Here is a 22,972-nt window from a genome sequence, read left to right as displayed (position 1 = left end):
GTATGTGCCAATTCCCTACTTGCGGAGCTCGGGATGCAGCCATATTTTATTCTGTTTTTGCAGAGTTACCTCCCGTAAGAGCAGGTATAATTTTGAAGTCTCTTTAATTGATGTTCGGATTTGGGTGCAGAAAAAGAGGTAACTCAAATGAAAATGGAATCCCCAGCAGACAAACACAACGGTATTTCTAAAATTTACAGGGTGTTTCATTTTGTTGGTAGGTTACATAAGGATGATTTTCATTTGTATCCCGGGTAAAGGAAATTTATGGCAGGGTCAGTAGAACGAGAAATTCCCTTTTGACTTTCGAGATTTTCTTAATGTGTTCCGAATAGACACCTGCTCCAAAGGGAAATAAATGTTGACAAAATGTTGGTCTGCAAGTTGGGAATAAAGAATTTGAATTTGAATTAAGAGGCTTTGTACAATTAATTGTAATTTTACCGTACAATTTTCTGTCATAAATTCTGTTAAAATAATTCGAACATATTGTTTTTACATCAATTTAAACATTATTATTGAAAATATACATCTATGATTTTGTAAGATTACAGAAAAAAATGCTCAGTGTAAATTTACAACTCCTTCTATCAGTTATAATATGCGACTCAAATCGTGTTCTATTGTTACATTTGGCCACAGGGGCTTGTGTAATCCCCTTTGGAATGCAGCGTCTGAAGCGATTTTCTGAATTGGACCGAAAACTGCTTTGGACACTGAATCACAAGAGATCAGGCCCCACAAAATAGAGTAGGAAGGTAGGGAAATTATTTTATTTTTCAAAAACCTTAACATTGAGTCGATGGGGAAATAATCTGGGCTTTAACAATGTTTCCCCTTCCACATTTGATGGAAATATACGAAAAAAAATACGTCTTTTTGGGGTGTACCTAGTTTGAAACGTCGTTTTTCGCAAGTTACCGTATCGATCCCGTTTCTACATGTACGGTCAAATAAGCATTCCTATGCGAGTTTGAAGGCGTATTAATTATACTGAAAAGTGATGAATAAATAGCAGAAACTTACCATTTTCTGACAACATGTTCAGGTTTGTTTTGTTTTTGTTCAATCGTGTACCGTGTTAACGATATCGCGTTAACCCGGGTGCAAACGATTAAACTGTAGTACTTGACTTATACTATCTTTCTCGCTTGACAATGTGACGGGGATGAAGACTGTATTACTAGTCCTTCAACCCGACGAGGGTCTATTCGTGTACGTCATGGACGCATGCATTGCATTGTGCTGTCCAATTATCAAGATTTTTCATAATTTCAAAGGTAGTTTTCAACTTTTTCCCTTGTTGTTTGGTTCTGGAACTGAGCAAATTAAGGTAAAAGTAAGTGTTTAAAAAAATGAATAAACATCAGTGAACACACATTCACAATAAACATAAGATACTGTAAAGAAGTAAGTTCTTTGGATTGTCAAGTGGCCAATGTCATATAAAACAAAAAAAATGTAAAACATAAATTTAATAAACAAAACAAACTAAAGTAAATTCAAGATAAATGACATCATGAAATGAATAAACATAAATGTAACTGAATATACACGCACAAGACAGAACTAAATATAATGGAATGAAATAAACACATAAACTAAATGATTCACAGTCTCAACACACCACCATTTTTTCTGCACACCTCCCGGTAAGGTCGAACGTTGCATGTACTGTAAAATTAACGAATGAAATGGGTTGTTTCCCTTGGACTTTTGTTATAATTATAACTGGACGAAATATAGACTAATTTCACACATTTTTTTGTAGATTTCTATATTGACGAAGAGAACACCAGATGATATATATTTCACTATAATGCTGTATTCAGTAAGCCATGACTGGTTAAACGAACATATCTAGCACGGACTTCTCGGTTACTTTACAAATTAATATAACGGACTTTGTGCTCCAAAAATAATAAATTCCTAGCGTTCCAACGGTTTTTTTTTAATCACCGACATTACTTCACCGACTCTAGGCGTTATTACACCATCTCGGGAACATCAGGTTGATAACCATTTTATCACCGACAGGTCGACGCTTCTAGCTATGTGCAAGACGCACACCAAAACCGGGTCTAAAAACCCCTGTAAATAGACATTGAACCCAAAAATTACTTACAACATCTATACCTTTGCATGATATGGCAATTTCTCGTACATTCTGGACCACGAGCAAGAAATATCATCTCGACAGCAAAATAGACTATAATTTACCATATAAAATTAATTATTAACTTACCTGAGTATTGTAAACATTAGCCTAGGGATATCCATGTCCTGAATTGACAATTATAATTCCCCACTGCTACTTTACCAAACTCAATGCTTCACTCAATGACCATGTGCCGACTGATATAAAACTCACCTGTTAAATTTCTATACGTGTACAATCTCGTGATTTCACAAAAGGTCTACTTGATTCGATTTACCGGTGTTAGTGGTATTTAAAGCTAGGATAGTTTAAATAGTCCTGTATGGAAAAAATGTAAACGACAATTAACTGAAGTTTGTTACAGATACGTAGAACGTGAAATTTAAGACCATCTGGCAAAGAGTAATCAAGGGAACCAAGGTTATAGCGTTAATCAGAATGTAATCCAGGGACAAAGACCAGACATGGAAAACAGACATGCACAACAAAGAACATAAAACAACTAAAATCATACATACAAAGTACAAAAGTAAATGAGCAACTCGGACTCCACTAAAAACTGGGAGCATGGACCAGGTGCACCGGCAGGGTAAGCGTCCTCTGCTTTTCTAGAAACATCCGCTGAGTTGCTCATAAAAAGTCAAGACCCGTTGAATAAATCAGTTTTCATGGTGCTGATGGATACACCATAACGATCCACGAGTTCATGATGACGACCATAAAACTTCTGTAGTGATGACTTCAATCTTGTAGCAACATAACCCTGTTCCAGAAGCCTATTTGTTAGAGTTCTAGCGCGATACAAAAAGTCACCGTAGTTTCGGCAAGCTCTGGGATAACGTATGCGTTGTGATATGAACACTCCATACGCAGGAGCCGAAAGGATATTGCCACAGATGAAAGGAAAGTTGACAATTCTGAATGAAAAGTCATCACGTTTGTCGTAAAGTTTGGTCAATAGTTTTCCTTTACCATCGATTTCTAAGTGTAGGTCAAGATATGAGGCTGACTTCGCAGTGTCTGTAGTATCTTTTATCTCAAGTTCTTTTGGGTAGATGCGATGTATCAAATCCCCGAAATTAGGATTGTTTAAAGATAATACGTCATCTATATAGCGGAAACTGAGATTGAAGGATCTAGCCAAACAATATTCTTTCTTTCTGATCAGATCAGCTATAAAGTCAGCCTCATAAGAGTGAAGGAATAGATCAGCTACTAAAGAAGCACAATTTGTTCCCATTGGAATGCAGACCGTTTGTTGAAAAACACGTCCACCACACTGGACAAATATGTTGTCGATTAAAAATTCCAGCAGTTTGTAAACATCTTCCTCTGTATATTTGGAAGATGATTTGGAATTATTTCTTACAAAGTATGAGGAATCTCTACCAAGAACTATATATTTGTATCTAGGTGTACCATCTTTTTTGGAAAAACAACGATGTATAATGTTTTTAAGTCGGGATTTTAACTGAGTATGGGGAATAGAATTATACAGTGTTGAAAAATCATAGGTTTTAATGCTATTATATTCAGATAATAGTCTTGAACTGATTGTCTCCAAAAGATCATTTGAATTTTTCAGGATCCACATTGAATTAATACCACTACGGGAGTAACAAGTGTTGTGGTAGGATTGTAGACCCTCTTTGACAGTTGTGAGTATAGAAGTTAAATGTTTTGAAAGAGGTTTGGTGGTACATTTTGCAGATCCAGCTATGAAACGTTGTTTGTATGGATTCTTGTGAAGTTTAGGAATCCAGTAAATAGACGGTAAATCACAATCATCGTCCTTGGTAGAGAGACCAAAAGAGGATAGCACAGATTTATGTTTTTCCACAATCTCTTCTTTGGAAAGAGTGGTAGCAGTGTAGGTCTTATAACTGCTATTATTTTCTTCGTCTACTTCTGATAATAAACATTGGATATAAAACGTTTTGCAGACAAAAACAATGTTGTTTTGGGCTTTGTCTGCTGGTGCGACAACATATTTGTCATGTATAGTAGACAATGTTTTTGCTACATCGGGGTCTTTGAAAACTGATGTAGCCTTGGGACTCATTGACCTACTTAAAACGTTCATTCGTTTCAAAATTAAAGACCTCACGGCCTTCAACCACTCTGACAGAGAATCAATGTCTTCTTGCAAATATGCGATTTTTTTGTCGCGCAGGGTCGCCAAGCTTGTATATCAAACCTAATCAACTTTTTAGTCATATCCATCTAATGATTTTTGACGAACAAACAGCATACAATTGTATTTTAGCCCAGCCTTCCAAATAGTTAACAAAGATGAACTTATATTTAATTTGGGTCGAATCAAAGAATAAGAAATTGAATTTGAAAAAGTGGATTGTATCATGTGGTTGATTATAGGTACATTGGATAAACCAACAAGTTCGGACCTCCACAAATCAAATAATGTAACCTTTCTATAAATTTTAACAAAATTAAAAAAACATTTATCATGGTGCATTATATTTGCATATTTGAATGAGGAGATGACTCTGAATCAGCTACAAGGAAAGAAAAAATACAACGGCATATGCATAAATCGGGTTCTATCTTCGATAACAACTCATTAATTTTTTACTCATGTAAAAGCATTTACAAAATTTCACAGTACATGCACTACAAGACAAATAATAACCAAACGAAAATTATGGCAAGTCAAAGTGGACAAAAATGAGCATTTTCTAATATTAAAAAGTGATTTTTTTTTAATATTACAAATTCATTTTCTAATATTAAAAATTCAGTTTGTAATATTACAAAATTTGTGATATTTTATAATATTACTAAATCAGGAGTTTATAATATTAGAAAATGAATTTTTAATATTACAAAATGAATCTCTTATATTAAAAATCTTTTCTAATATTAAAAAAATAAATTTGTAATATTAAAAAATCATTTTCTAATATTACAAAATATTTATTTTTGTCCACTTTGGCTTGCCATAGAAAATGTATCACAGAAAGTATTAAAAAGTCTATCAATAGAAGAGATAAATATAGATATAAATATACAGAGCAACAATCACATAAGAAATAAGATGATTTAGTGAAAACTGACGCAGAGTGCGACATAAATGCTCATGATCGATCACAGTTATGTTTATATTCAAGAACTTCAAGAAAAACAGTTATTATGGGACTAGAACCGAAAAAGAATGTTTCACATAAGATCACATGACTTTGAACTTTGACCACGTTTTATATTTTTCTGACGTTGTCTTCTTTTATATTCCTCTAAAATTGCCATCATGTCTAAGTAACCATTGTCTTCTGCAATGTCCTTTGGTAGTTTCCCTTCCTACAATTAAAATAATTTTATTTAGAGGAATATGCTGATATACTTCTACATTAAAGCTTCTAGATAAATAAGGTTTTGCCAGAAATGCCATAATAACTAGCTTTATTGTTTCTTTATTACATTTCAAAAGTATACTGTAAGACATATAAAAAAACCCCACACATATGAATTATGTCATTTTGACAATACATATAGAAAATTTAAAGCTTGAATTTCAATAACGCTTGGCTCTGATTTTTAAATAATCTGTACGCAGTTTTGCACCACCGGCCTACTGGTTATTTCAAACAGACCGAAAAAAATGTAATATCATTCTTTATAATTCAATTTTAGCATACATGTTGATGACACAACAGTCACATTACGAAATTTAGTCTATGAGACGACGGACAAAACTTTTTATCCAGTTAGAAGCCCACGTATTCCTTCTGAAATTAAATAATAGCCAAATAATTCTACATTTATGACACCAATCACAACATTCAGTCAGTGACAGTTCATCACTTCTCAATGCATTTTGACTGCTCAAATAGAATGACTACGGTATGAATACTAAAGAAAAATATTAAACCATAACATCTGAAATAAAAGCATAGTGAATACAACAATAAAATGCACTTATAAGAAAGACAAAGTTGCACAAAAATTAGCCAAATACTGATAACAATGCAAGAATTAAACTTTGCATTTGAACAATTTGAATCCCTTCAGCACTCACCTGATACAGAAATCTGTCACATGATAAGACTGACAGAAAAATAAGCAGTGTTAGCAAGATATAGAAAGTTCTGATAAATATGCATATTTGAACAAAGAAATGACGTCGACAGAGTGAAGAAAAAAATTACACTACTGGTAACTAAAGAAATACTTGAAAACTAGAACTGACATAGCATACTAAAAATAAAACGTTCCACAACCTAATAAACACTCGGCGTTAGAAAGAAATAAATTGCGATGTTATATGATAAGGTAGACAAAACAAGCGCAACTCGTGCACATCTATGTTAATTGAAGCATAAATTCTTCTATAGCTAAACTATTCCATTCAGTGAAAATGTAGAATATTTAACCTCGTGGAAGCGAATATATGAGCGTATTGTGCAATTAAAGAGGGAAATAGCCCTTGATTTTTGTTGAACACAATTTCAACTTGAAAAATATTTTCATATAAACTGAGTTAAATAGTTGGTATTTAAAATGGTAGATTTTAAGGAATTTTATATGTAAAATAATTTGAAGGAAAAAAAAATTAAAAATAAATTTTACCAATGGAAGATCATCAGGACTATGTACAATATAAGAAACCCTGCTTTTCATACGTCATTAATATGGTAAAAGTAATTTCAACCGTACTGCAATACTAGAAAAGTCTTTCCATAGGTTTAGATATACTGTTATTTCATATTTTTTTCATTTTGATGTTATAAGCTTACTACTTGATATCAAATATGTGTAATTGTTTTCTTTCAGCTGTCATTAGAAAGTGCAATTACTTAGGTTATTTTTCTCCATTTAAGACTACAATAAATCAAATCGTTCAATATTTCGCATGTTAGAAAAAGGTGGTTTTAAATCAGCTGCTATGCCACGAATACAGAAAAAGGTATAAGCTAGCTACAAAGATATAAAATAAATTTGTTTTACTTCTTGATTATTATAAAATTGCACATGTTGAATTCTTTTTCTCTTTTTCTGAACTTTTTTCTTTCTCTGACTCTTGAGTATTTCCATATTCTTTCAATATCTGGATCATTTCATCATTTTCGCGTTTTTCAGCAATATCTAATGCAGTCGATCCATCCTGTAACATTGTATGTTTATTGAATTGAATTGCAAGTTGTAATTACACACGTACATGTATGTCCATCACAATGACCCATCCCTTAAACTCTTCAGATGGAATGGATAGTGCATGAGGAGTAATCAAGTGAACAAAGATTCGAGCGGAAATTCGAATATATATTCCAAGGATTATAACCAGATAGGAAAAAGTTTGTTTGTTGGGGTTTAACGTCCGAGCAGCAATATTTCAGCTATATTCAGACGATATAGGAAAAAGAGACACATACAACAAGGAACTTGAAATAACGAATTTGAAAATAAACACGTACCAAGAATAACAGGAAAATGAGCAACACGGACTCCACTAAAATCTGGGAGCAAGGACCAGTTACATCGGAGAGTAAGCGTCCTCTGATTTTCTAAAAAAAAAACCCACCGAGTTGCTCCTAAAATGTACAATAAGTGTCAGTAAGGTAACCAAGAACAATACAGCATATTCACAAAATATATATATATATATATATATATATATATATATATATATATATATATATATATATATATATATATATATATATATATATATATATACTTTTATCATTGCAACATTAACTATGATATAAAGGACCCAATCCAAAAACAAACCTTAAATCACATATTATGGTACTAAAAAGAGACAAATAGAATGCAAAAATCTGTAAACAAAAATATAACACATGAATAAAAAACAGTTACGAGTAAATATATATTTTCAGACTTGTGTTTAACTGTAAAAGTAACGCACCTTCACCGAGGATTCTGATGACTAAAACAGGCATAATAATTTATATAAGATAGATATAAAACCATGGGTACTTCATGCAAAATATAACTTCTGAAGTTTAGGTACCATGTATATTATACATTTCATGCAGTTTTAGTAAAATAATTTACGAAAAACGATTAATTATAATAACAGGTTAAGAACATGCTTGATAATTATGACATAAAAGTATATTACTCATGAAATTAGACATTTATTGTCTTTTTTCTTAGCTTCCTTTCCATTATTCTGTGTGTTTGTTTCATCTTTATCCGGTTGAAGTGTTTTTTCGTATTCGTTTAAAACTTCTTTCATTTCGTCGTTTTCATTGTCTGTGGCAATTTCCGAAAGGGTTTTACCCTCCTGTGAGACAAGGCAACATAGTAAAATTTGAATTTTACTGATTTCAGTGTATGTAATAGGTAACTCGTAATATTTTCCGTAAAGTAAAATCTGACAGTTGATATGAAGTTGCAAGATAAAGTAAAAATGTAAATTTACCGATTACTGTGTCAATGTTTGTAAAAAGTAACTCGTAAGATAACTTTTGTTTTTTGATATTTCTCCAAAAATGTTAAAATCTGACAGTTGATATGAAGTTGCAATATTACAATTTCTCCACTATTAGAAAATATTGGTATTGCAAGGCAAGTTGTCCTGAACTACATATGTAACTAGCATTTTTAATCAACACATAAGGAAAAACTCCGTACTTCAAAATAACTTTGGTTCATGAATAAAATCCATGCAGTAAAATGGTTTATTGATCTTTTCTATGACCGTCATATATAAAAAAAAAATGATGCGCATTCTTGAAAATTTATTATTTATTTGCTTTTGTGGCACAAAAATGTTTCTACTGAATAGCGGTCACATATTTCCAAGTATTATTTTACTCTCCATGAAGCCCTCCTCACTCTGATCTCAGAGATAGTGTTGGTTTGACCTTCCTCCACCTTTGACCTTTTAAATTTTAACATTTGAATGAAAAGTAAACTGAATTTAAGATGATACACAACTTACATTATTCGGTGCATTATACATAGGTCTGTGTTGTAGGAGTATTTTCACAGTTCCAATTTGGTCTCTAGCCACAGCCATATGAAGGGCTGTATTACCTCCCTGTAATACACAAAATCAATCAATTTGAATTAGAAAGGTTGATCTCTGGACTCGATTTTAAATTTGTTAACGAGAAAGGCTATCATACTTGGACGATTAATCTGAAAAAAATGTCTGAATGAAAGTGACATAGACCGGAAAATGTAGGAAGTTTTTTTTTTAAAATTCAACGGATATACGGCGTATTTTTGTCTCATTTCATAACATTATAATAACATTATAACATCATAATATTTCAAAACATGGTTTTGTTTTCGTAGAAGTTCCCAATGGTGCAATTTCGACAGTTTAATGGCTAGGACGTGTGTACAGCGGAGATTAGAACTGAATCGCAGTCAAGCTCTGCATTAGACACGCCAGGACGCTTACCCTACCGGTGGACCTGGTCCATGCTCCCAGTTTTTAGTGGAGTCCGAGTTGCTCATTTACTTTGTATGTATGATTTTAGTTACTTTATGTTCTTTGTTGTGTATGTCTGTTTTCCATGTCTGGTCTTTGTCCCTTGATTACATTCTTTTGATTACCGCTATAACCTTGGTTCCCTTGATTACTCTTTCAAACGAGATTGTTAAAATACAATTATTCGTCAAAGAAAATTCATATCCGAGCCTGCGTATATAAGATTAACAATGGAACGCGAAAAAAAAAGTTGAATAAAGCAGGCAGTGCTTCATTCATTGTGATATAATTCCAGCCTTTAGGAAGAGGATAGACCGGCAAGCATGTAAATAATGAGTTATATATTCAACAAGATATGTACAATCAACTTAGGATTAAATCTTATTGTAGCAAGATATAACCTATAATATTAATATTTTTTATTCAAAATTATTATATCGTAAAAAAAGAATATAAATGAATAAACTAGGTAATGTAACAATTTTCCAGACTGTCCATGCATTAGCATTAATAAGGGACAATATACTAACATACAATGTTAGTATATTGTATTTAGGTCTAATACAGAGAGTAAACTAATTGTAAATTATGCTTAGAATAAATTTTGATATGTTTAAATGACAAAATTACACGGAGTTGTATACAGATACACTGCATTTGCTACAGGACCGTCAGTATTTCTGTTACATCTCATTTTCCTCTGTAATTGTGATTTTAAACTTTTTTCAATATCAACCGAATAACGTCGGTTTACTAAACTATTAAACTATACTAATGTAAGCATATCTGAGAACATTATCAGTACCAAAAAGAACATTCACCGGAAGTCTTGGAAGCAATTAATCAAGGCCTTATCTCGTAAGATATTTTTTTTATTTACAAATCATAGTTTTTTCCCTTCATTTAAAAAAATATTAAAACTCCAGATGGTAAATATTAAGACGATGAAGTTTGTCCTATCTTAATAGCGCAGGTATTAATTTTTTGCAGTTTTGAAAAGTATTTAGTGTTTCATAATTTTAAAAAATCAATTTTCGCCCAAATCCTCTTTTTCCTCTGTGAAAACTAAGACGCTTAAAATAGTAAAATAAAATATCACAATGCTGTATATTGCAGGGTTAAGCATACACCAAGCAAATGAAACAATAAAACAATTTAAGGTAAATAAAAAAGAGATACAAACAAATTAAAGCACCAGTTAAATGTTTGAATACTATAACGAGTATGTTTACATTCTCACACCAAACAAGTTTCGAATAAAATATAGCGTAGACTAAAGCCAACGAAACCCATGTATACATGTAATATCAGGACCGACAGATTCATTTTTATAAGCGTTTTGTCATTTTCAAGTTACCTGTGTTATATATATAAGGATGTATGGTGTTCATGTTCAGCCATATCTGTCAGATTTTCAGACTCCTCTGTTTTTTATAGCATGAATATTACTTGCTCTATAACTCCCACGTTTCTTTTCATAATTTCATCAAACACATTAATATAGTACTTGGAAAGTTTTTTTTATGAAATCCTTGTTTTTTTTTTATAGTGTCTTAAATAGATTAAACCTACTAAGATCAATTCTATGGAAAACCTAGGGAAATCTTCTTTCAGTTAAAATTCAGAAATCTTTGATTTCATAACCTTTCGAAGTTCTTCTTATCAATAAATAGGGTAGCAAACATTCTTAAACTACTACTGTAAACCAGCTTATTGCGCAAGCATTTTTATTGCTAACTTTGAGAAAAAAATCGTTACGAATTAGCCTTTCAATATGTAATACATGTTAAACTGAGTGCATGTTGCGAACATAATACTTACTAGTAGCAAGATCGAATTGATATCTCGATAAGTTAGTTTAAAGAAAGTTGCTTTTTCTACAACGTGTACTTCGAAATATAAATGACTAGACTAAGCTACATGTAATAATAAGCCCCTGATCAAAACAAACAACCTACCTCGTCATGGTCCTCACTCTATACATTAAAAAAGTACAAACAACGAAGATAAAAATACTTTAATAATTGTTTATCTATTATCTGGCTTTCAAATAATCCGAATATAATCATAATGAATAGCAAACGCTCTTGTGTACTTCCATAACAACATAATCTATTTTCAGACTATTTTAGGGAGGTAGACCTAGGGTAAGGGACACAACTCGTATAATTCATTGGAACGTCTGTATTAAGCACTTTACATCAATCTCATGTAGTTATCAAAGTAACTTGGACTGTTTTCATCCACTTTCAAATGAAAGCTTAATTAGCTTTAGTGAAATTGAATATGATACTAAAATCACCTGTTTCAAGAGTTTTGTTCCTTACCCTAGGTCTACCTTCCTTAAAAGTACACAAATATGGATTTAAAGTATTGCTCCACACAAGACGGTTTGAATTCGCAAGTATCGTGTTATAATTTGAATGTTACTACCGAGAATGGTTAAATTTGTTCATTGGTTTGTTCGTAGACTTACAGCTGAGATCAATTCTGTTTCTATCCTAAACTTAGAAATTTTACGGAAATAAAATACGGAAAATATTCTAAGGACATTCATAATCGACACAAATGCTTAAATGTCGTGTGCATTAATGTACAAAATCACCATCTGGAAAAGCATAAAATACTGTCAAATCAAAATAAACAATTTTGTTGCACCTAATTTGTTGGATAACACCAGTTATACTTACAGCTTTAGCTCTTGCACCGATATCCGCCCCTTTAGCTAAAAGTTTATTCACGAGTCTATTCCTTTCAACCGGGTCTGTGCGTAGAATAGCTTGATGCAAAGGGTATAAACCAAGCTGTAAAAATGATAAACAATTTTACATGTGACAAAATATAAATACATGTATATAGGTTTTGTTGCCTTTTTTATATAAAATATTTTTTGATAAAAAAAAATAAATTACTAACCGAATTAGGTTGATTCACATCTAAATCTGGATCATCAAGAATATCATCTTCCTCGTCATCTTCCTCTTCTAGTTTAGTTGATGGTTGTCGCTTAATTGGCTTTGGGTAGTAAACATAATTCATTAGATGTCAAAAGTAGCTTGTTTTTTGTATTTATTATATGAATCTGCCCTTAGCGAGTGATCTTTTATTTTCATGAAGAAATAATATTAAAATATATAACGTAGTATAATTATCATATTTCATTTGAGCACTGCTTTATATTATTTACATTATATATATATATGTGCAACATATATTACTTTGAAACATTACGAAAAATCCAAATTTGCAATGAGCCTAGTCAATTCAACCTTTAAATATTTAGAAATAGCATGGATATTACATTATTGAAATATAACTGTTTCACTATTATGAACATGACAATAAAAGACAATATGAAAGACAATCATGTCCTTTTTCATTAAATCAGTAATTAGGTGTTTGTTAAGTAAAACGTAGCGTCCAATTGTTTTATTATGTTCAATTAGTGCTTTTATATGATTATTATCTCTTTAAGTTAAATACTTCACTAAACTTTATGCTATATATTAAGAATAAAAATTAAATTTCCTAAATTCTGTAAAATGTTAAATTTGTGACATAAAAATGTTTTCTGTAAGCACTAGTTCAAGGCATTAAAATATTCCAAATAAAATTGTCAGTTAATATTGCTTTTACACGGTTTAAACTCCCATTAACACCAATAGCACCGCTTTCCCGTAGTTCTAAACCACATTCGCCCTAGAAAATCCAAATTCCAAATAGAATCCCCATTGCATCTTTTCATAATATTACTACTTTTCAAGTCATGGAACCGATTTAATTTTTTTTTAATTTTTCAGCATTTATACCATTAGTTCTATTTCACTAAAACATAAGTTTAAAAAATTGATTTTAATCTGGTGACATCGAATTTAGCGATTTAAAATCCCCATTTTCCGTACCTCACCCCCATACATCACAGAAAGGTACGTTTCCCCATGAAAGTCCTGTACATGCTTGAAGAACAAACAACAAACAACAGAATACATGCATCACAAAATACCTACTGAACATGGTCTAGTTAATTTATTTCTCATTCGTAGAATATAATACAAAATTCATTAAAAAACAACAGAAAACAAAAAGTAGCTTTAATCTCTTACCAGTTGTAATATCTGTGTTTTCTATGATAATAATAAATTAGTGATATATTTATTTGACGAAAAAGTATATACAGCGCGATCTGTCTAAACCGAACCCTGGATATGCCGATGACCTCTGTAAACCAAACATTGTTTCGAAGCCCCTTCGTACCAATTTCAATATGTTTTAAACTTAATTTGTGTTAACTTAACATCTATCTTCACCAATAAATTTCTTAGTTCTAATGGCGTTCAGTTCGGACAGGTTTCACGGTTTTATGGGGTCGAAAAGTTACTAACAAGTAGGTCCATCTGGTTATAATGTACATCACACATCATCATTTCTCAATGCAATATTGAATAAATGTAAGTTCGCGCTCTCATATCTACTATATACATACATTATGTTTTATATTCGACTCCTGATCTATATATCACATCTAAGGATATTTTCTTACAACCAATCCCCTCCCCACAAAAAATACACTTATACGATTAATGCCGCCGTTAGACGTGATGTTCACATTCATTCTCATATACATATAAATGAAGACAAATAACTGGACTAGTATGTAAGCTCTATTTTGTAACTTGTTATATAAAAAATCCGTATAGATACCATAGATTTATAGAAAACGTAGGTTTGTTTGATGGAACGTAAGTGGCCAAAGAGAACATAAATTGCATCAATAGTAGATTATTGTAGATATTTCCTTATTATGGTTAAGCATAATTAATAAAACACATTACCGATGAACAGATACAGATACAAAAAAAAATGCTATTACATAATCAACCATGCAAGTGATATTATATTTCTATATAACTATAGAAAAGCAATAAATTAGTGAACTGAAGTGAAAGTGGTATATTGTGCAGTGTATATCTACAGAAAGTGCTTTCAAGGGAAGAGATACATAGAGGCAGTGACTACTGTTACCTCTTTATTGTCTTCATTGTTCTCATTTTCTATTTGTTTTGGTTTCATTCGAGGAGTAGGCGTATGATCACCCTAAAGATACGTAGGAAGATCAGGTTTGGTCAAAGTAAGAAGTAACAAGAAATTGTATTTAAAAGATAAGTTCTACGTATTCATTTTTGCACGTCTAGAAGATAAAGTAGTTCAGACGTCTATGTTCACGTTCTTTGTTCCATTGATTACTCTTTAACGTTTACCGTGTATATGTATTATGTTTCCTCGAATAGATATGAAATTATTTTATATTCACTGTATAACATTACAAAAGGCTTGAATGTTAAGGTGACTTCATAAATAAAGTCTAGGTTTATTCAATAGTAGGTCAGAAATGAGATACATATTCTTTTTCAATTTGTATTTACTTTGCACTCTGTTTTATGAGGGAATGAGGTACTTAAGATGTATACACGTACTAAATACTCCGTCGTAAATGGGGAAAAATATCTGTTATGAAAATATTTTCAAAAGGCAAAAAAAACCAAAAAACAAAACAAAACAAAAAAAAACCGAATAATTTTAAAAACTAATAGTGATGAAGAGACACTCACATATATAAAAAAGAAGAAAGAAATGAAGGTTTTTAAAAAGCATTTTAATGATTGTACATGAATGTCTGCTTAGACGCTGACTGCAGTTCTGAATGAAACAGTCTTCAACTCTCCGCATGAAATCAAAATGTTAGTTCATCAAACAAAAATTACATACATCAAAACTTGGTTAAATCTCTTTTTTAAGAAAAAAAAAGCAATCCTTTTGTTAGATAAGGCAGACGTTTATACGCATTCAATTTAATTAAAAGATCATTGAACAAATAACTAACATTAAGTCTTGTTTCCAGAAAAGTAATAAAAAGGATTTCTTCAAGGGCAATCAAGGACACCAGGATTTAAACGATTTTTAAAAGAGTTTTATCAAAGGATAACGACGAGACAAATTGTATGTTGTATACATATACAGAAAGTACTTTAATGGGAAGAAATACAAAATTGCAGTGACTACTATTACCTCTGTTTGGTCTTCTCCTTTCTCGTTAAAAGAGACAACAACAACAAAGAACCAAAATAACACAAACAAAGAAACAAAGGTAAAAATGCAGATTGACTGAAACATGGACTAGGAGCTTCGTGTTTTTCTAGAATCACCCTCCAAGTTGCTAATAAAAAGTCATGTCCGTGTTCAAAGGTTATTATTCAAATGAAAATAAAAAAAGACATTAAAAACAACAACAAAAAATCAAATTGCATTCATGTTGTTAAACGTGATGAAGTAAAATGAAATGAGACATACATGTATAAGATATGAACATTTAAAAGAACCTGAACCTTATTAGATTTGTTTCCGTATTCAGTTGATGAAAGGGAAATCAAAGGAACCAAGAATCTAGCGGAAATCAAAAGAATGTAATACAGGGACAAAGACCAGACATGGAAAACAAACATAACAAAGAACATAAAATAACCAAAATGGTATATACAAAGTAGCAAAATTGAACGAGCAACTTGGACTCTACTAAAACGGGAAGCATCGACCAGGTGTACCGGTAGGGTAAGCGTTGATATAAAGTTGATTCGAAGGCAAAGGTATAAACAAAGATGAAAACCAAAACTCCAAATTAACGAGAACATATCATCATAAAGTCCCATTATATGCTTAACAGAAAAGATTTGTTTTCATTGATTCAACCATAAACAACATGCACCATGCAAACTTACTCGAACTGCATTTGTAAAAGTTTGCTAAAATGAAGAAATAAATGCTATATTTTCAAACAAGAAAAAAAGACTCTTAAATATTACTTGTGACTTTTGCCGACAAACTCAATAGTTCTACTTTTTAATTTAGTACGTTGTAATTTTTTTTCTGAATTAGCAGATTTATACAAAATTAAATTCTCCACAAAACTGTAAAATGTTAGGAAAAAATCACTTCACTTCATTTGCTTACCGTAGGATTCCGGGAGGGAAAAACACCATTTTTATTCTGTAAAATTTGTTGATTAAAGTTCATTTGAGAATAAAAAAAAAGTGTACATTGGATAATTAGGTGATAACGTGTTAGTGTTGGGGAAGACTCAAATGCAACTGTATATACGTTAGAAATATTGAAAACACACAATTGGTTACTATAGTATTAAACTCTTGTTCATGAATGAACAAAATGTTTTACGATACTAAACTAATAAAGTGATTGCTGACTGTTTTAAGCTTTAAAAGCATTTAATGAAAAAGGGATTATGTTTGAAATAATGCTATATCACATCTCAGTCTTTTTTTTTTTGGGTTTTTGATATCCTATAAATAAAAATAAACCACTTTGCGATAGATATGCTTCGACTGTAAATACAAGTCTTTTAACTGTATTGTTATTCATTCATGTATGGTAGTATTTTTTAAATAAACAGTGCAAACACTGCTTTTATTTAGATTATCATCAGAATACTTTATGAAGTACCTATCCATATAAATGCAAGTACTTTCAATAGTAGAGTTTATCTAAGGTGCATAAAACAATAGCACAAACTAAGCTCTTTTGGTCTACATTCGTCATATTTTCACGCAACTACAGCCCTTTCTGTATACAGATCAGTATACTGGAGAAAACCATACATTCGTCTCTCTCTCTCTCTTAAATCAACCATATCAAGAACGATAATTGTTGTAACGTGCCAATGTTGTATTCGATTTAAATATAGTTGTCTCTAAAAAGTTAACTAACAATTAACAAACTCAGATTGGCAATGCGGTTTCCGATTAAGAAATAAAAGAGACAATGTGTGTGTTTCTGACATGCATGAACGCACACCGTTCTGTCTGATATCTATAACGACTACTTTTTGAGGAGATGAATATGCAATACAGTACTCGACAATAGAGCTGCATAATTCTGACTTCAAAATTTAAAATTAATTCAGGAAATAATGTTTTGTGGGAGAGACGATTAATGAAAAATGAATAAAAGATATATGAATGAATAAAAACATGTAGAACTAAAATCAATATTCAATGAATTTGCAACCAACAGTCCATGGTATGGTACTTGAATTGTTAGTGTAGCAAATTTAAAACTTGCAAGGTTCACAAATGTAGAAAAATGATGAACATGTGAGACTGCTCGAGCTATTGACCACGAAGTCATGCAAACATTGAGTTGTGTGGTGAAAGGCAGATCAATCAGAAGATTCTTATCGGCTTATTTTTTGGCATAACAGGCTCAATCTGAGACATAAACATATACTGGTATATATTGTCCCTTGAAATTTTATTTACAAATCATTATGCTAGATTCTGACGGAAACTTTAGGAGGTGTTAGTAAATAAAAAGAAATGTCAACACAATTCGCTCAAAAAGCAGAAATCAACCCCTGCTTTACATGTGAATTGTCTATGTCAATAATAATATTCTTTACAAATTGTTGAAACAGAAATTCTTTTAGATATGCGCATCTCAATCAAAAGACAAAATATTGTAACATTTTACTAGAATACAGCAATTAATAAAGGAAGGGTTGTGGACTTAATGCCGGAAAGACGGGGAGACGAACTGTTAGATAGACTGAAGCCTTAACTCTTGGGCTGGAGATATAAATTGGTAATTTAACTAATATTGATATATAGTTCAGCAGTACGAGATTAAATTGCAATAAAACATTAAGGTATGTACTGTTGCTTATAGAACTGGTTAAAAATATGCCCGGGGCACAGACGTGCAAACAGAATCATGAACAAAAGAAGAATCTTGTAGTTTAGACCACAAAACAAAAATGTGTTGTGTAGAGGAAAGGTGGCCATAGGTTTCTTACCGGTTTATTTTTTGGCACAGCAGGCTCAATCTGAGATACAAAAACAAATAGTAGTACATTATTTCCTGTGAATTTTGTGTTATCTAATTATAATGAAAAATGTTGACGATAAAGTGTCTGGGAAAAGTGATTATAACTAATATGATATGTTCCAATAAATAAAACCACAAAGAAGTTGTCAACAGTTGTGGACAACGAAGGAAAGTAAATGATCAAAATGTGAACAACTTAACTGACAATCATTGATTTAACTAAACTCTATTTTTTTAAAGGAACTTTACACCCACTCTACATGTTTGATGCGATAATCATATCATTTACAAAGCTTGTATGTAGTTATCTTACGATTATTAACGTTTTATGAAAAACAGGAATGCAAAAAAAAGGAAGACCTGGCGGTTGTGGAAAGTGCACTGTCAATAATACTGAAAGCAATGTACCCTAAACAGTAATTGCTGTGGTATAAAATCAAAACTTCGTACTAACAATACAAAAAGTAATAGCATTTATCGTAGAAGGTAAATAAAAAAGTGCATAAATATACAGATTTTTTCCCTGGTTTAGAGAGAATATTCACATATAAGGACAATACGTCTTGCCATAAAATGTACTAAGAAATAAAACATAATAACATTTATAAGAATTGCAGGTTTGGAATTGTAAATTTTTGCAAGGATCACAGACGTGCAAACAGGACCATGAGATGTGGCAAATCTCGTGATTTTGACCGCAAAACACATTTACACTCTGTAAAATTGTGTAGTGTAAGGCAGTGTTACTTGCAAATCTTACCGGTTTAATTTTTGGCACAGCAGGCTCAATCTGAAACAATGGCATAGTCGAAGAATCCCAAATTAATGTTTTATTAATGACGTTTGAAAAAAAGGAGGCAGTGATTATAGTTATTGGCGTTGAAATCACGATATTTTTGAGTCACTTTTCACAAGGTAAGATGATTATGTGTTCTTTTTATCCTGAAAGATGTATGTTTAATACAACATGGGTTGCAAAGAGTAATCAAGGGAAGCAAGGTTATAGCGTTAATCAAAAGAATGTAATCCAGGGACAAAGACCAGACATGGAAAACAGACATACACAACAAAGAACATAAGTAACTAAAATCATACATACACAGTAACATAAAAAGTCTCATCCGAGGTATGAAAGATGCAAAATGAATCATAGGCAAACAGGAGAAGAATAAATGTACAGATTGATAGGTAGTTCGGTATTTATGTGGATGTACCCGCCCCCGCCCCCCCCCATCCATAAAAAAACAAAAACAAAAACAAAACAACAAAACAAAACAAAAAAACGAAACAAAACGAGAACAAAACAAAAACAAAAACAAACAAAACAGAAAAAGAAGTGTACAGTATAACGGTGTACTAGTAACAGTATCATGTTTATTCAAGAATAGCTTTTACGTACAGTCCTGATAAAAATCAGACAGGAGGTGATTCATTCATTTCAAAAACTCACTAAATTTACTTTGATTCCTATTCAGAATCAGTTACAGACCACATCAACCGTTTCGGTTTTTTATTTGGGTGTTGCATTTTTGAGATAAAATTTATATAGATCAAACATGAAATTACTTAGCAAAATTTGATTTTAGAGTGAGATGAATGTATGATTTCCTAAAAAGTGCACATCTTAATGCAGAAATGATTATCGTAATGTGAAAGTATAATATATGTAGACTGAAAAAACATCGTTTGCTTGGTGGGTATTTCTTCATAATAAATCACTTTACCAAAGGCCGTGTCTGAGTTTTATTTGGACTGGTATTTTTTTTTACCAGGTTATACAAGCATTACTTAGTCAAAAATCAAAAAAAATCCTTATGATTTGATATATATATATAATCGATCCTGTCAGAATTAGAATCATTAGAATTACAGACCGCTATCTTGCCCGTAAAACAAATAAACAATCAAATTAAATCATTAAGTAGGCAATTAATGTTAAAGAGTAATCAAGGGAACTATAGAACAATATTCTAAAGGAAATCGAAAGAATGTAATCCAGGGACGAAGACCAGACATGGAAAACAGACATACACTACAAAGAAAATACAGTAACTAAAATAATACATACAATTTAACAAAAGTAAATGAAGAAATTCGGAATCCACTTAAACCTGAGAGTATCGACAAAGTGCACCGATGGGGTAATCGTCCTATAAAACAAATACATGCAAGGTACGTATAATTGCTACTGCTTGTGACTGGCGAAACCCTTTACAAGCTAACCCATCAGTAACTGAAAATCACATTATTCCAAATTATTTTTGATGTAATAGGACGAATAATAAAAAAAATTGGTGGGGAATGTAAAAGTAGCAGGTGTAGGGGATATAAGCGGGAATACAGAAGATTGTGTATAAGAATCCAAAGTATTGTACGATAAATTATGCTTCACATTTGAAGGCAAACTCCAAGGCAGCTCCAGTTCCGTACCGTTGACGTTCCTCCACTGTATTCTGAAATGGCAAAAGTAGTGCAGGCATGGAAGAGACCAATGCTCCGGACTTTGATTTGAAGGCGTCAGTCAAAGATAAGTAAACAAGATTTTAAACAAAGGGAGAAATATATTCATTCCTTAAAACAAAACAATAGTGTGATACTTGATAAAATAGTGTAAGGGGCTTCTATGCACAACAGGCTCAATAGTCAATCTGAATATATAGCGTTTAGGGAAGGAGGGAGTGATTGATTAAAAGTAAGGTAAATTAAAATTAACGTTATTGTGGAAGTCTTACCGGTGTATTTGTCGGAACATCAGGTTCAATCTAGGAGAACACAACATCACAGTAAATTTTTGAATTTTACAAACGTCTTGCATTTTAATTCAAAATGCCAGTGGGTAAATTGAATAATGTAAAAACACGATGACGCATACATAATTGTGCGCTAGGATATTGCAGTTAGAAAGTCTTGTATCAAAGTATCAGTGCAGTTAGGCATTACTTTTTTCGATCTATTAAATATACAAGCCAACTGTTCCGGTGTCAGTATTTCTTAGTCAATTTCTTTTTTTTTATATATATTTTAAATTGATACGTACTATTCAATGATATATCACGACCAAATACTTCCTTCAGTTCAACAACAGTATTGTATATAAATGGACAAACCATCATTATATGAGATCAGAGTGCTAATTAAAAGTAGAAGGTTTGCACATGTGACAGGGACAAAAATATGTGTGAACATGTAAGTCTATCAGACATGTTTGTCAATGCGACTTTTCTTACCGGTTTATTTGCTAGGACTGCAGGTTTAATCTAAATAAAATGCAAAATATAGTGCTGTTTAAAGAAAAGTATGTTACAAAGCAATGGATTTGTACATGTATGAAGTTTTCAATCATTATAAGATTTAGAGCAACTCTGTATTTTCTCATTAAAAATTATTATGAATATTTCTACAGAATAAAATGTTAATACAAATTGTCTTAGTACTTGTCCTCTTCATTAAATATATAAATTTTAAAAATATTTTAATCAAAAGTTATCAAATAACTAAGGTCTAAAAATGGCATATTTCTCACCGGTGGATTGGCAGGCATCTCAAGTTTGACTTAAAGTATAAAAGTACAAAATTCACATGCACTTTCTTTTATGATTCTACTTTTTATAATCAAACAAACAATAAAATGCAAAATTGAAAGTATAAAAGTTTAACTGTTACCTTTGCGTTGCAGTTTTCTAGTTATATAAAAATGATAATATACGGAAACAGATTAACCAACAAAAAAAACTTTCGATGACATAAGGAGGGCACATGGGTATTAAACGTGACGAAAAATTTGGAATCAAAACGTGTGAACGATATATTTCTGTAAGGCGAACTTATAAAAGTAGAAGCCGGTTTTCATGAACAATCTCAAATTTAGTTTCCACCTATAGGTATTCTTCTTCAATCAAATGTCACAACCAGATCGCTTAAAATTCAAGAGTTAAGGCACAGTATGTGAAGATTTGAAGAAACGTTTTCATTTGAGACTTTTTATGAACCTGATCAACAAGGGTTATTTTTGTAGTTGAGTTCACGTGCTCAGATCGACTACATGATTTGTTCCGAATGATCTTTTGACGTCGAAGGGACAATCAATGTATTTCTAAGAGGCTGTCAATTCAAAAATCAGGCATGTCTCAATATCTTATTCCCACTGAACTTTTGTCTCAATGTAATGTTAATATCATACAAAAAGTAAATATGTCAAAGATTAATTTTAATCGACAACAGATGGCTCAGAAAATAGTTTTAAGTTCCATAACAAAGCAGCCAAATATTGCACAAAATAAAAAATTATCTCCCTTTTAAATGAATTTCAATGCTTTCTATGTAATTTATTTCTCTATAATCGTTGAAGTTAATCAAAAACCAACATTTAACTTTGAGAAAGGATGCAAGTTCAGGAAAGTGTAGTGTTTTCTACAATGGCTGACAAAAGTGTAAATACGTGTATTGGAGTAACAGGAATAATCTTACCGGTTTCTCATCATGCAAGACCGGAGTTTGTC

General features: G+C 31.7%; 1 protein-coding gene and 1 long non-coding RNA gene across 13 annotated transcripts in view; both read right to left on the bottom strand.

Annotated features, from left to right (window-relative positions):
* Positions 1-1,460: 1,460 nt before the first annotated feature.
* Positions 1,461-22,972, bottom strand: part of LOC148628290 (uncharacterized) — a 39,964-nt gene continuing 18,452 nt past the window's right edge. For 3 of the 12 annotated variants that reach the window (XM_088585591.1, XM_088585648.1, XM_088585664.1), the window contains 7 exons: positions 14,604-14,675; positions 12,498-12,596; positions 12,272-12,385; positions 11,540-11,557; positions 9,084-9,182; positions 8,259-8,423; positions 5,334-5,473 (listed from right to left, as the gene is read on the bottom strand). In XM_088585591.1, coding sequence (XP_088441717.1) covers positions 8,259-8,423; positions 9,084-9,182; positions 11,540-11,557; positions 12,272-12,385; positions 12,498-12,596; positions 14,604-14,675 — 567 coding nt within the window. In that variant the 3' untranslated portion in view covers positions 5,334-5,473. Of the gene's footprint in view, positions 2,092-2,245; positions 5,474-7,120; positions 7,278-8,258; positions 8,424-9,083; positions 9,183-11,539; positions 11,558-12,271; positions 12,386-12,497; positions 12,597-13,684; positions 13,706-14,603; positions 14,676-16,354; positions 16,379-16,586; positions 16,623-22,972 lie in introns of those variants that run through there. The other 9 variants (XM_088585672.1, XM_088585679.1, XM_088585609.1 and 6 more) reach the window with 8 other exon arrangements.
* Positions 19,718-22,026, bottom strand: LOC148628292 (uncharacterized). Its single transcript, XR_015922585.1, has 3 exons — positions 21,997-22,026; positions 21,701-21,730; positions 19,718-20,926 (listed from the first exon to the last, which is right to left on the bottom strand). It is a non-coding gene; the product is annotated as an uncharacterized LOC148628292 (long non-coding RNA).

Source organism: Perna viridis, chromosome 1 (assembly GCF_037379345.1).
Source record: "Perna viridis isolate PV_CMFRI_1.1 ecotype Kerala chromosome 1, ASM3737934v1, whole genome shotgun sequence".
Classification (NCBI taxonomy): domain Eukaryota; kingdom Metazoa; phylum Mollusca; class Bivalvia; order Mytilida; family Mytilidae; genus Perna; species Perna viridis.
This window is presented reverse-complemented; position numbering and strand designations above follow the sequence as displayed.